Raw genomic sequence first — 15,507 nt, forward strand, 5'->3', positions numbered from 1 at the left:
GCTCTTGAAACGGGCTGACAAACTTCAGCTAATTTTAACAGGCATGTGTAGGTATTGCCAAATTCTTAAGTTTCTGAATGACGTCATCCTCTGAACAGAGCCTTAGCAAACAAGCATTTTTATAATAGTGATGTCTTTCTGAGTAAAATGTTGAATCACTCAAAGGATACAGATTAGAAAGAGAGGGAGGGAAAAAAATGCTCGTGGGAGGGGCAGAGCTGTATAAAACCAGTCCACTCGTGTGTGCACTATGACAGCTCTCTGAGGACGTTTTCTTGTCAGCAGCGCCTCCGGGAATAACCAGGTATTTTCCAGTGATTTCCATGGCCGTGGAAACAGGTTTTCATTTTTCTCCCTCTTCCTTCTTACTGGTATTACTAATAATGAAAATTAAAGCGTGGGGTGTCTTTAGAAAATGAGTAAAAATGTCATGGTGTTTTCTTGTTTAGGTTTCTTTTAAGTGAAACTATTTTGGGTCGATATTTGAATTAAATTTGTAGTAAGACTTAATCTTGAATCTCAGAAGCCTGCAGATGTCTGTGTAACATTAGCTGAGCTACAGTGCCCAGTCAAGTTGAGACGGGGATTTTACTGAACAGGTTAGAATATGTATATTCTTTACTAACTAGGGTTTTGACACAGAATTGGATGGAAATGGTAGATCAGTTGAAAGATAGTAATTTAAGCAATGAAAGTAATCTATAAATTGTATAGGAATATAATAAAAACAAGAAAGAGGACAGTCTTTATCTAAAACTACCAGAAATTACAGAAATTCAGCAGCAATCTGAGTTGGGTCTGTTCAATCCCCCCTTGTACTTATTGAATTGAGTTCAATAATTGGTCAATTTGGTGGAAGAGAAAAATTTTCCAAACAGTTGTTGGATTGACTGAAGTGATAGTTCAAGAAATCATTTAATACCCATAAACAGACACTCATTCATTATGAAAGTCATCATATAACAGGAACTGCTTTTAATTTTGTTGCGGGGAGAAGGTACTCAGTTTGGATGGGACGTTTCCTTGAAGGTACTATCTTCTCTTTGTCTTCATTGCCTTTTGTGGTCAATTTCTAAATATTTGCACATGTTGTTGTAAAACAAATTGTTTTAAATGCCACAGCAAACTCAAATCTAGCATCCAGCACCAACTAGAAGAGGCCCTTGGTGGCGCCTCAGGACATCTCCCAGCTTGATGATGTGTGCCCAGCTTTAGGACGCGTTTGTCAACTTGTGGGACAGGAAGTGACACAGAGATCATGGAGCCCAGCCCCACGTGCACTCCCCATTTATTCTTTCCCGTGATGATTAAACCTTAATAAGTGGGATGATATTCAGAAGTTAAACAATTTTTAAAAATTTTAATGATAAGAAACACACAAGAGGTGTCACCTGTTTTGGGCGATGATGTCACTTGACATCATTCTGTGACTTCAGTTGTGCATTGTCTCAGGCAGAGTCCCACATAAAGGTAAGGTGTGGAGTTGCCTGAGAGGACACATGGCATATGTGTGCCTTCATAGATGTCCAAGACTGCAAACTTCTCAAACCTCATGTGAAAAGCACCAGAAGGCTGAGATTGTCTGGGCTCTGAAGCCAACTAGCCATGCAACGTACCTCTCCTTATTTTTGTATCAAGAAATTACTAGGGTTTCCTGGGCAGGTATTGACACAAATTAAACAAAAATAATGCTGCTGAAGGAATTTGGTAACTGCAATATAGACATGAGATTTTTTTTTATGTTAAATGCCGTTAATTGCCCCTTATATAAGGAATAAAAACTAGACTATTTTTAAAAGAAGTAATGCACCTGGGAGAATTTAATGCTGTCCTTATGTACTTTTTTCCTTTATAAAGCCACCAGAAATCTATCAAGAGCCTCTCTGATAGTTTAACACTTATCTTTCATTAGTGTCAGAGTGACTGACTACGCAGGATAGTCTGGGAAATCCGTCTGGGAGAAGCCTGCGGTTACTTTTCTGGCTCTGAGCCCTTATTTATTTTCTTCACATGAGGATAGAGATATATTTTATTTATGATATTAATTATCAGTTTGTTTCCAAACTTTTATGAGGCAGTTCACAAAAATGATCTTCCCGGTAAGACTAATTAGTTTCAAGACAATTTTAAATCAGTAGAGGGGAGAGGAAACAAATGTCTGAGTCACCCAGTTAATCCAATCTCAGTGATGAAGCAAGAAAAAAAAACAATAGTGGGGTTTGTTTGTTTTTTCTACACCTTCTAGGAGCATTATGGACTTGCTACCTTCCTATTTTTATTTCCTCTTTCTAGCATTTCTCAAGCTAGTAACTTGCCTAAACTCTTACACATAATAGTGAAGTTCACCACCAACAAAGAGAGGCACTGTGAGGCCATGTGGACCGAGTGGGTTCCTGAAGCAGACCTAGGCTTAAATCCCTGCACCATTGCAGAGAAGCTCTGTGACCCTCTGCAAGTTACTTAAGCTCTCTGAGCATCAGGAGGCAACCTGAAAAGTGAAGATAACAGTATGTACCTTCTTCAGATCCTGTGAGGATTGAATGAGAAGAAATGGTTTCAGGGACACATTTTGCTTAATTTACAATTTTGTCTCGATAAAATACACTTGGGTGGTATTTCAAATGAGACATTTTGATACAAAGTGCAATGATTTTCTTAAAGAAAAGTGTTCATGAACCAAGTGTTGCCCTAAGACAGCCCCGGATTGGGGAGGGAAGTGAGTCCTGGCCCTTGCTGGGAAGCCTGCTGAGTGAGCCAAGTCTGCAGATGGGGACGTCCCTCACCTCGGAGCCTCCCTCTGCCCCTCCTCAGCTCTGGGCAGCCACTGTCCCAAAGGTTCCTGTGGGACGAGTGTCAGTGTCATTGGTATATTTGTATATTTTGATCATTATAGGGTGTGTTTTAAGCCACTGTGAAAGCATAACACAGAGCCAGAAAAATGATCACTGGCCAGTACCAACAGATACCGTACACACCTCGGGTGTGTCCATGCTTTCCGCTTCACATGGGTCACAGAAGGTGTGTCCGTCCTTTATCTTCAGGTGGTGAGAGGGTGGGTGTGTGTCTGTTTCATGTTCATTGCATGCAGTGTTGCCTGCAATGGATTTGCCTGCTGGAGGGGGGCGGGGGTGCAGGAGAAGCAGGCGGCCATTCCAGCATCCCCCATACTGAACTCCTTGGCGGGGGAAGCTGTTTTAGCGCAGGTTGTGGATGTGGGTGTGGAGGGGCGGGGGGTACAGGAGGTAGGAAGTGGGTCAAAACACCAACCTCAACTGATGAATCCAAGCCACTTCTAGAAACAGGGAGTCTGAAGGAAGCCTGGTGATCTCAGCTGGGGCCAACAGGAATATGTGTTTGACTCTGCGAGTGTTTGCCCATGTGTGTGCTGGATATTTGCGGATGGAGCCTTGAGGTTGAAAGTGTCACCCTGGAGGCCCCCCACCTGGCTCCGACGCCTGGTCCTGCCCTTTATAGTCGGGTGACTCTGGTCACTTTCCTGATTCTCTGCGCTGTTGTTTTTTCCTTTGTAAAATGCAAATAGCAATGCCTTTCTGATAAGGTTTTGCTAAGAATTAAATGGTTGGCAGAATGTTTAGAACGGCTTCTGTTGTATAGTCAAAATCTAATAAATGCTATTCGTTGTCATTGCTGTTATTATGATTATTATATGACGCGTCCCTACTTATCATCTAACTGCTCCCTGCATCTGAAGATCAGCTACATAATTTGCAGGATTCAGTGTGAAAGGAAAATGCAGAGCCTTTGTTCAAAGTTATTAAGGATTTTACGTTGGTAACAGCAGAACATCGCATGAAGCCTGGAGCCCTGTGAGGTTGCTCATGTCACATGACCATGACGACATCTGGGCTCTAGCTCATGCTGTGCCATGAAGGAAGAGCAGAGAGGGAGCCCCGTCCTGTGCAGGGTACACCATGTACTACTCGGCCAAGATCACCCAAAATGTTGAGTCACCTTTCAGACCTGTTTCTTTCTTTCTCACTTTCCTTCCAGATTGAAACAATGGAAGACATTTATGTGGCCAACACAATCTTTGCCCTCAATTTTTTCAAGCATCTGGCAAATACTAGTGCCACCCCGAATCTCTTCTTCTCTCCGTGGAGCATCTCATCCACCATGGCCATGGTCTACCTGGGTGCCAGAGGCAAGACTGCAGACCAGATGGCCAAGGTGAGTGTCTGTTAAAACTCCAAACTAGGACTGGGTCCCTCCTGAATGGAATTGTAGAATTGCAATTTCTGCTTCAGGTAGCTTGACTTCACCGAGGTCAGTTCTTGTCACGTGCCATCACCACACAAGTTTCCTAGATTCGAATCTCCAAAGCAGCTAAACCATGAAAACTTTCAACTGTAGATAACGGAGAGGGTCCTGAACCGCTCTGGTCACCACACTGCTGGAGATACAAGGAGAGCGATGTGACTTCAGAGGGCCTCGGCCACGTTATCAACCCCGTGAGGTCACATCAACAATATGGCATCTGGCCTGATGACCAGTTTTCAAAATCAGGGTGGACAGGTTGTGCATGACCATTGTGAGGCCTTTCTGTTAAGTCCACTGGCTTCAGTGCTTGGGGAAGGGACACCAGCTCAGTCAGGAGACTCCTTCACTGAGTCTTGGGCCTTGGAAATCCACCACATGCCACAGGACTCCTGTGGGATGAATTCAACCTGCTCCTGTTATGTCTGAGGTCAGTGAGCCAGATAAGGTCATCATATAATTAAGAGTCTTTCAGACTCGCAGAGCCACAAATGTTGACATTGAGTGCTTGAGGGACAGGCCCTGCTTTCTCACAAGCACATGCCGTGCTCTCAGTCACACCAAAATGCCCCCGGCCTCTTTCGGGTTTCCCATGAGAACCATGCCTGAGACTACGGCTGTCCTTTGCGGGTGCACAGTGACCCATTTACCATGGGCCTGGTTCGAGGCGGTTCACAGGGAGGGTTAGCCAATCTCACTGCACGAAGCAGGGAAGTAAAAGGCATCCCTCCCGGTGAATGTGGCAGTTTAAACATTTAGGCTTACAACAAAACTCAGTTGCTCAACCCTGATACCAGCGGTATTTGGCAACACTCCTTCCCCTTTATTCTCTTCCCCTTGGAGGAGGCTGGAAACCTTGAATTGCAGGTCAAACTTCAGAAAACATCAGGGTCTTAGTTTTTTCACCATAAAGGGAGCAGAACCAATATATTGTGAGGGAAAATGAGAAACGAAGTAGTCTAGGTTGTTAAAATTAGAAAAACCATAGATTGACACTAGAAGTGAACGAACGAATCCGTCTCCCTGGGCACAGACAGCTCTGCTGTGTCTAGAAAGGGCTCCAGGCATGTGGGTCCTGGCAAAGCTGTTCTATTGTTTTTCTATAACTCTGCTGCATGTACTGGTTTTATAATTCGAAGGGCAATGTGGTTCATTCCCTGCTAAAAGGAAGAAGAGAGGCCCTTTGGCTTGGAGGAAGGAGGGCGGACTTTGGGGACAGGCCCGGCTGTGTGGAGTGGGGGCTCTGCCGCTCGCTGCTAGGTGTGTGAAGGAAGGCATGGAAACTCTCTGAGCCTCCGCTTTCTCATCTACACTAAGAGCACGAGAGCGGCCCCGCTGGAGGACAGGTGTGAAGGCTGGAGTCCACCACAGAGCGCCTGGGAGCTGCCTCTGTGTTAATGGCTGGTGACCCGCAGGGCCTTAGCCAGGTGCCCTAAGAACCTTTCATGAGTTTGCCCACATGCTGCGCGCCTCTAGGAGCTGAGGCTGTGATTACGATGTTCTTTCTATAGACCAGGAAGCGGGGCCGGGAAGAGGTCCCACGGCTGGGACTTGGGGCTCCTGGTAAAGGTCATCGTGGCAGTGGAAAGAAAGGAGGACGTGGGAGGCTCTTATGTTCAGAAGAAGCCTCAGGCCCCCCTCGGGCTCCACGGCCTGGCTGGGCAGTGTGTCTGCCTCTATTTACCCCACGGCCTCTGCATGGCCCAGGGTCCCCTCTCATCCCCCGTTTCTGTGGGGGCTTTTGCTGTGATTCAGGAAGGCTTTAGGGGTAGCCAGGAGACTCCCGATTTAAGTGTCAACTTCCTCAGAAGGGACGAAAACCAGAAAAGCTGTTTCGGGAAATATTCTTCCCTGCTGTGGAGGCAAGAGTAGGGCCACTTCTTTTCAGAGGGGTAGATGGGACTTATGACATATAATCGGAAGAGCGGAGAAAGAGCCCATAACCCCTAACACCTGTCCTGCCAACCCAGAAACACCACCTGGCTGGACAAGCTTGCCTTTCCTTTGTCAGCAGAGTCCGCACCATCAATCCACTCACCAGAGAAGACCTCCTCACCACAGGCCCCACCAGGGATGTGATGCGGGCCCAATGGGACCCAAGGGGTGTAGGAGGTTGGGGGAAGGCCTGGGTGCAGGGCCAGGCTGGGGGTGCTGAGACCTGAGAGGCCAGGCTGGAAAGCTCTCATGCTGGGAAGGAGCCATCCAGTTTCACTGTGTTTTCTGGATCTGCTGTTTATGATATAAAGAGATTCATAGGTCATCTGACCCCAGTCACCTGTCCCCCACATGGATGCTGGATTCTCTGTGTAATATGGTGTGTGCAAACATTTTATGGGATCCCTGTTAATAGTGAGTAAGTGTGTTTATGCCTAAACTAACTTGGGCTTGTAGTTTTTGACAGATTAGAAGTGGATAATAGATAAGGCCTTTGGAAAGACAGAGACCTACAAGGTCGTGAATTTACCTTATTTGTTTCTTCAAAATACTGGCATTTGTTATCAAGTCTGTTTATGGCTTGGATGGTAATTTAGATACTTTAGTGAAAAGGTTATACATCATCTCATAAGAACAAATTGTTGTCAAAAAGGCCAGTATATATATGGATTGGTGTAAAATAACTCAAGCTGTATCTTGTGAGAGAAATTTCAGTTGCAGACATCTGTGTATTATGTATAAAGAGTATGTGCTTGTTTCTGAGACCCAAAGGCAGGGAAGTAGATAGGACCTCCAAGAGGTACCTGAGCACCACTGGTTTCAAGGTGACGTAATCTAGCAGGAGAATATACTCATAAATACATTGTCTCTAATTCCAAATGTAGGTGTTTCAGTTTGACAAGGTCGGAGCTCAGAAGACCCCAATGACCCCAGTGAACCTCACCAGTTGTGAACTCATGCAACAGATCCAGAGGGGCATTTATCCTGAGGCCATTTTGCAGGTATCTGACTCACTGGTTCATAATTCCTTTTGCATTTTATTTCTAGAATCTTCGTACTTAAAGTCACAGTGGTAGACAGGGAAGGAACTTAGTACAACTTCCCCCATTCATAGAAAGAAAACCAAGACTCGGAGTCCTTAAATAAATATCCTATGGGCACATGGATAAATATGGGCAGGGCCAGAGTAGAATCTAGACTTCAGGGCTTTTAGATCAAACACTGCTTCTGGATTTAATCACATCACTCTGCCATGAGGTGGGCATGTGTAATTTATTCTGAAATCGTGGTAGCAGCTCCTAGAATACACATGCATGGATGCAGGTTTCCAGCTGGAAGAAGGGAAAGAGTGACAAGCAATTGAGCAACAGGGTAGGTCAGGCCCAATGACTTCATGAGAGACCACCGACCCTTGGATATCCCTCTCAACCTCCCTACCTGTTTAATCATCTGTCCGTGTATGTATGTCTGTACGTATCTATTCATCATCTGTCTCAGTTAATATCTTTTCTCATCTATCTCAGTTAATATCTTTTCTCAATACCCTATTTCTTTAAACACCAGCTTTCCGGCTAACTTACTGGGCATAGATGGACTCCTATTGATAAACAACTCCCCTGATATGCTGTGGGTTTGGTAAGGGGAAATCACCCATAACTTCCTTCTTGCAATGCTGCTCCATCCCCCTGTTGCCCAGGGAACTATGGGCTAGAGGAAGGGAAGAGGGCCCCATCAAGATGGAAATCCAGCCAGTCTCCTGGGACACCTGGCAGCCCATCTGCAGGGCTCTGTCCCCTGCTTTATTTGCTGCGGCTGTGACTGCGTCCTATGTCTGTCGTCTTGTTTAGAAACTCCGGGTTGAGGATTAGAATTCACCTACATTTTCATGGTTTTCTAGAGCCCAGATTTCCCACTGTACAGACTCCCCTATGATTATAAAATGGGTACTTTTGGACATACATTAACTTTTTCTAGAACATTTCTTAGGTAATGTTTTAGTATAATAAAATCCCTTAGAGACCTTGAATTCAGGAAATTATAAAAGAAGCCTCACATTCTTCTAGGACATCGGTTACTTCAGGTGAAATGTAATCTACAGATGCAGTAAAATTTGAAAAGAGTAAAATGTTGCCTTCTGGGTTTTAGCGGGCTGTCTCAGACGAATTTCCTCAGAGATTCCTCTAAGTGTCAGAAAATGCCCAGTATCCATTAATATGGCATTTTATTGTTGCACTGAAAGAACACGTTTGCTTAAGAAATACCTCGTTTAGCCACCCCGTGTTCCTAAAGAGACCACTCCTTCCTGTTTCAGGCACAAGCTGGAGCGGCAGTCCACTCCGCGTTCAGCTCTCTCAGCTCCGCCATCAATGCGTCCACAGGGGAGTATTTACTGGAGAGCGTCAATATGCTGTTCGGAGAGCAGTCGGCGAGGTTCAAGGAAGTAAGTGGAACCTGCAGCTGAAATGTCAGGCCCCGCCGTGTGCAAGGGGGTCACTTTCGAAGCTGCTGTCTGTGATGCCCACAGAGAGTCAGAATTCCACACGAGCACCCTGAGGCTTCAAACGCCCAGGGGCACGGCAGCTGTTTGCATGCTCCCGCGGTCAAGTGCTCCCTCCCACGGATAGGAAGGCCCCACGTTGCAGAGTGACTGCCACAGCTTGGGGAACAGTGATTTCCAGGACCACTCCCCACGCGCCCAGCCTTCCCCTCGGACTCAGTGTCTGTAATGCACAGTTCAGGAGGGCAAATGAGTGTGAGCAAGGGGTGAACGGAGCACTTACAACCCACACCATTTCCTCTTTCAGCCTCCTAGCCTCCCAGGGCCACCCTCCACCCCTTTCCCTACCTCAGCCCCTGACCTCCCCAACTCTTGACAGTAAGCCCATGATTTACAGTTCCATAAAGTCTTGTTCAGTGTCTCTGGGTCACCTTTGGCTGGTTTCTTGCTTTAAAGGAATATATGCAACTCTCCAAGAAATACTACTCTACAGAACCCCAGGCGGTCGACTTCCTAGAGTGTGCTGAAGAAACCAGAAAAAAGATTAATTCCTGGGTCAAGACTCAGACCAAAGGTAAAACCAAAGCCGTATTTCCTGTTCTTCTTTTCAGTTAGGAACCGTTGATCTATTTTTTTTCAAAAACTTGCTCCCGCACTTAGCCCTAACTCCCTTAAAATTCCCCTCATCTTAATTATTTTGGTTAACATAACCCGATTCTCATTTAGCTGAGTGGTGCGTTAAGTGAGAAAAAATAGTTGAGGTCTACTAAAGGAAGACGTGTGTTCAGTACTTCAATAACCCTATTTGGGATATTACCTTAGGATGGAAGATGAGAACAGGCAGAGACACATCTTCCAATGTAGGAAATACCAGTATTGAAATACTTGTGCTCTCTGTCTGCTGGGACAAAAACAAAGAAAAAAGGCATGACCCTCCGCGGAGTAACTGGTGGGAGACCACTGACAACAGAAGAGGAGGGATCAGAAAATTATTTTACCTGTTTGTCACCATTCCAAGTCTACCCGCTGTGAGGTTCTTTTGGTCCCTAGTGAATCACTTCTACTTTTGGAGCTTACGTCCCTAATTCTTTCATGGGTTCCTGCTTCTCTTTTGTTCTTTACCAGGACTCACAGTTGATTAAATCATCCATTCCTTGTTATTGTATTGTTATTGAATCCACCGCGTATTACGTGCCAGGCACTGTACACGTTCTGTAAAAGAAACAGAACTCAGACCCCGCCAGCCTAGAACTTACCATCTAGGGGAGGCATTCGGTTCAGTCGGTGATGGCTGTAAGGTGACCATAAGTGTTTTGATGGGGCCATACAGGACACTGCATGGGAGCACGTGAGGAAGGCGCTTGTCTCCAACGTTATGACAGGAGTGGTCTTCCTGGAATGAGAAGCGCTTATGTCGTGACTAGGAGGATGGGCTGCAGCTGGCCAGGCCAAGGGCATGGGGAGAGGATTCTAGACACAGTGTATAGATGTGCCAAGATGCCGAGGTGAGAGAGCTTGGCCCTCTGAGGCCAAGAGTGGAGACTGGCTGGCCTTCAGTGTAGAGTACAGAGGAGGGGAGGAGACTGCGGAGGGGACTGACCTCACACACTTGTCCCCACACAGAAACAGCATCGCTGCCCTCCAGCTGGCCTCTGCAGAACATCTTACTCTTGCACCTTGACTTTCCAATTCTTAATTATCCAACAGACCGTACTTGATGACTGCTGGCCCCTGAGCTCTCGGTTGCTGCCTTCCATACTTACTTCTTACGCATTCCTTAATTCCAGAATTTAATTTAAGTGGCAAGCCAAAGCCCTAGCCGTTCTAGAGGTACCTCCCAGCCACTCCCCTCTTCTCTACCCCCTTGTTCTTTTTTTTTTTTTTTTAAGATTTTATTTATTTATTTGACAGAGAGAGATCACAAGTAGGCAGAGAGGCAGGCAGAGAGAGAGGAGGAAGCAGGCTCCCTGCAGAGCAGAGAGCCCGAAGTGGTGCTCCATCCCAGGACCCTGAGATCATGACCTGAGCCGAAGGCAGCGGCTTAATCCACTGAGCCACCCAGGCGCCCCCCCCCTTGTTCTTTTGTTAGCTTCACGAGTCCTCTTAACATTCGCCTTATACAGCCTTCAACTGTAGCTGACCTGATTTTATTTTGTTTGCTTTGCCGTCCCATACAGACCATAATTGTTTGTGGGTAGGGCCAATATGTCACTCTTCTCCTGTGTCTCCACAAAAATTAGCACAGTCTTTGGCTGATAATGAAAATCCTTCTTTCTCCCAAATCTCCAGGTTGAATTATAGGTCATTAAAAAAATAACTGCTGACTAGCAACATATAGATAGATTTCTAGGAAGAAAAACATAGAAAATATTAGATTTGTCCTGGGTATTTCATAGATTTATGAGCTGTTAGGAGTGGAAAGGTCCTTGGAGATAATTTATCCAAATTTGCCCCTTCATGGTGGTGGACTCTTGGTCTGAGAGGGGTTAACTGACTCTTTCAAGATTACACTACCAGTTAATGATGAAACTGGGGGTTCTTCGTCTTTAATCCTTAGTCTAATTCTGAATTCTTTATTTGGGTGTTTAAAAAGTTTGCATTATAAGGTAGGTAAAAAGTAAATGCTCATTTAACTCCTATGTTTAAAACAGGGTTGCAAACAATAGTTTGCAGTCTTGGTTCCTTGGCCCCACACTGGGAAAAAGCCTAAGTTCTGTAGAACTTACAAAATATTTTTGTTTCTCTGAAAATAGTTGTTTTCCCTTTGTTCTTCATTTCTATAACGGATTTTGAAATTACTGTTCTAAAATATTGACAAACCACTGACACAGAGGGGTTAGAGAAAGGGAAGATTAGCAGAAGTGAAAGTAAAAACCGACTACAGAATTCAAGAGACATGTAGGAGTTCTGCTTTTCTGAGAACAGCACGAATTCACTTTCTTTCTAAGCATTGTTTCAGCAGCCGTGACTCAAGCAGTTGTGTTGTCAAAATGCCTTGTCCTTTGGGCTGACTGCTTCACCAAATATTGTAGTAATTTGAGGGAACTGTCTGTTTTATTTATTATGATCACATGAACTCTGTCATTTACATCACAAAGTTAAATAAAGCTGTAGCATTTTTCAATAGTAACCAAGGGTTTTCATTGCCTGGGGGATATATTGAATGGATAAAGGGAAGCTGGTCAGATTCCATTGACCTTTATGCGAGTCCTGCATCTGTCAGTAGGATCGGGAGGTGGTAAAGGCGGACACAGAATCCTGACCACTTTCCCAGTTCGTGACCTTGAGAAGGTTGCTAACCTTTCTCAGTGGAGGATCTTTTTTGTGTAAAATGACACTAGTAATATCCCAATAGAATAGCTGTCAGGATTAAGTAAAATAATGTGTTTGAGCAATTGAAAAATTATAGGGCAGGTATTAAGTGAAAGTGGGCTGTTTCTCAAGCCATGTTGTTGTTTTTCTTAACTACCACAGTTGGGTGTTATAATTTCTGAGACCCTTCCTTCCCTGGCTTATGCATGTACCCCCTTCTCTGCACAGCCACAGTACTTTGCATTCTGTTGCAGGATTTCTGACGCATTGTCTCACTGCTGCTTTCGAATGCCCCTTCTAATATTCTCAAACCCTCCAGGACAATTCTTCCTTTTTTCCCTTCTTGTATCTGCCCAACTCCTATTATAGATCTAGCACAACTTCAAATAAAACAAGACAGTTTTTGAATGAATCAATGGGTCAGACCCATAGATTGTCTGGATCTGATCTAGAAGGAGTACTAAACTTTGAGAAACTTTGAGAAAACAACATAAAAGGAGGTGAAAATCTTTCCATACTTGATAGTCATTCTAAATTTTAAATGCATTACTTCTTCATTTTCTCTTGGACTTTGCAAACCTCTGAGAAAGGTGGTCTGATTTATTTATGCTTTAAATAAATTGGGAGAAAAACCTGAGCTTGAGATCATCACCTCTGCAGAATCTGACAAATGTAGATGCTGAGTTTGATGGTGACTCAAGAGATTCAAATCATAACATCATCACAGTTTTTGGTCATGAACCCTAAACATATGTTGTTTTCTGTAGGCAAAATCCCAGACTTGTTACCTGAAGGTTCTGTAGATGGGGACACCAAGATGGTCCTGGTGAATGCTGTCTACTTCAAAGGAAAGTGGAAAACTCCATTTGAGAAGAAATTGAATGGGCTTTATCCTTTCCGTGTGAATGCGGTATGAGACAAGATGGATTTTCCTAGCATGTATTTTAGGATCTTGGCCAAGATAGAGAAAGAAAAGTTAGAGACCACTCATGCTCCTATATGACTTACTAGTAATAAATTATGCACATTGGACAGTTGGACTTTTCCCAGCTACTGAGTATTACTCAGTAATTTTCTGAGAGACCATATGTGTAACTGTGAGGACCACAGGCTTTATAATACATAATTCTGGATGCAGTTGTAGGTTCTGACACTAAGGTTCTACTGGGAATCATCTATGCCTTATTTATCTTCTGGGAATTCCATTTTTTAATCAGTAAAACTTAGCTATTGTCAGGATTCAGTGAGACTGCACAGAGTTCTTGGCCCATGGTAGGAGCTGAACAAATATTTTAGTATTATTATAATTATTAATGTTGTCCATCTTAATAATAGATGTAATCATGATAAAGCTAACAAGAGCAACTGTAAGGCTATAAATAATTTATTTTGTTGATTTTTAAGAACATATTTCTTCAACACTACAGCAGAATCGATTTCTTCATGTCTAATTATAAATCTCATGAATCTTAATATCAACTTTCATATTTTACTTTTTAATCATTTTAGAATCAGCGCAAACCTGTGCAGATGATGTACTTGCGTAAAGAACTGAACATTGGCTACATAGGTTACCTAAAGACTCAGATTCTAGAACTCCCATATGCTGGAGATGTCAGCATGTTCCTGTTGCTTCCAGACGAAATCAGTGATGTGTCCACTGGCTTGGAGTTGGTAAGCCATTCCAGCTTGTATTGTTTGAAACCTCTGGAGCTAAACTCACCTTTCATGAGAAGCATGTCTATAGGTGTAGAAAATGGTGTGTAGCTCTTCACAGAAACATGTGAATTGGTTGATTATAAATGTTCATGTCTCAAACTTTCATTCGGAGCATGAAAATATGTCATACATGCTACTTTCTTACAAATATTTCACCAGTGTACTACATTTTTCTATCACCCACAATGTGGTAAAGTTAAAGTCATTGATTGTGAACATGAGACTTGTAAGTTATTTGCCTTCTATTCTGAGCACTTAAGGGGTTTTTCTTTACTGTTTGGATTTTAGCTGGAAGATGAAATAACCTATGATAAATTCATCAAGTGGACCAGCAACGACACGCTGGCCGAAGATGATGTGGCGGTGTACCTCCCTCAGTTCAAATTAGAAGAACGCTATGAACTCAGATCCATTCTCCAGAGCATGGGCATGGAGGAAGCCTTCAGCCAGAGCCGGGCCAACTTCTCAGCAATGTCTGACACCAATGACCTGTTTCTGTCCCAAGTGTTCCATCAAGCTACCGTGGACGTGAACGAGGAGGGCACGGAAGCAGCTGCTGGCACCGGGGCCATTGTGTCAGGAAGAACTGGCCACGGAGGCCCACAGTTTGTTGCAGACCACCCTTTCCTTTTCTTTATCATGCACAAAGTCACCAAGAACATCCTCTTTTTTGGCAGGTTTGTTTCACCTGAAAATTGAAAAGTTTTGTTTCTACACAGGATTTCATAGTATGAGCTGTAAGCCTCCGAATTGCATCAAGTGCCAAGAATTTAGAGACTTTTCCTACACATTTCTGCTTTTTTCTGAACAACTCCTATTAGACACTAATGATAAGCACAGCAATAAGTAGACAGCTTTCCACCATAACATTGCAAGCCTATTAATCATTTGGTCTCCCAAGCGGGATGATGCCCCACTTAGGTCTTCCTTACTATTGGTTAATTGTATAACATTAACTTTTACACTATTATTTATTATTTTATATAATGGTTTTAATTACTGTTCACTGTCAGTTTTATGCAGCTGATAGTTGCAGAAGCAGGTGATCAGTAATTTTTCTATCTAAAAAATGCATTTACTTGTTTGTATAATGAGGGATGAGTGGTTGTCCTTTCCATGCCCTCTTATAATAAATAACTAGAAGAAAGCATTGAGCAACAGGAAAATATATGTTACGTACATTTCTAGCATTATGTATCACATAGATGTGTCTATAACTTATATAAAATTGCAAGTATATGAAAAAAATAAACACGTTTCCACACAACCATTTGTTTGTTGTCATTCCATTGTGTCATGATGCAAGGTGGTCCTTGCTTTAGCTCGTTAAGACTTGTCATACCTTGATTCCTAAGGATCAGGCATCGTGCTTCATTTTATGGGGACCAAGAAAAAACAGAATAAAGGAGAAAAAAGGATAACTGCCTCTTCAGGGAGCCCCAGTGTTGGGACTGGAATGGGGTTGTGTAGAAAATGGTTTAGAGCTGTGGTCTCCTAGAAGCAAAGGGCATAGGAATTCAGAAAAGCTTGAGTCAAAGTTCTTTGGGGATCCTCTTGGTTAAACCTCAAGGATATCAGGAATAAACACTATGTGCAGTGGTCCAGACATAGAATCAAGGCCAAGGTCATTGAGCTGAGGGTTCAGAGAGAGGAAGATGGCCTTGGGTGTCAGAGTAAGAGAGGAAACACAAATGCCTTCTTTTAGGGGTGTTTGCTTCAAATAGTGCTGAATGCCTTGAGTGGATCAGAGACAGAGCAGAACATGAATA

At 43.7% G+C, this 15,507-nt stretch overlaps 1 protein-coding gene across 2 annotated transcripts; it reads left to right on the forward strand.

Moving 5' to 3' along the window:
- Window positions 1–224: 224 nt before the first annotated feature.
- SERPINB2 (serpin family B member 2) lies at window positions 225–14,981 on the forward strand. Of its 2 annotated transcripts, none has more exons than XM_046025514.1 (8): window positions 225–304; window positions 4,012–4,188; window positions 7,095–7,211; window positions 8,522–8,650; window positions 9,164–9,281; window positions 12,787–12,929; window positions 13,529–13,693; window positions 14,027–14,981. In XM_046025514.1, exons 2-8 carry the CDS (start codon window positions 4,021–4,023, stop codon window positions 14,435–14,437), a joined length of 1,251 nt encoding a protein of 416 aa, XP_045881470.1. In that variant the 5' UTR covers window positions 225–304; window positions 4,012–4,020; the 3' UTR covers window positions 14,438–14,981. The 2 variants fall into 2 exon arrangements, with proteins under 2 accessions (XP_045881470.1, XP_045881471.1); XM_046025515.1 differs by lacking the exon at window positions 225–304 and adding an exon at window positions 328–339.
- Window positions 14,982–15,507: the final 526 nt, after the last annotated feature.

Source organism: Meles meles, chromosome 12 (assembly GCF_922984935.1).
Source record: "Meles meles chromosome 12, mMelMel3.1 paternal haplotype, whole genome shotgun sequence".
Taxonomy (NCBI): domain Eukaryota; kingdom Metazoa; phylum Chordata; class Mammalia; order Carnivora; family Mustelidae; genus Meles; species Meles meles.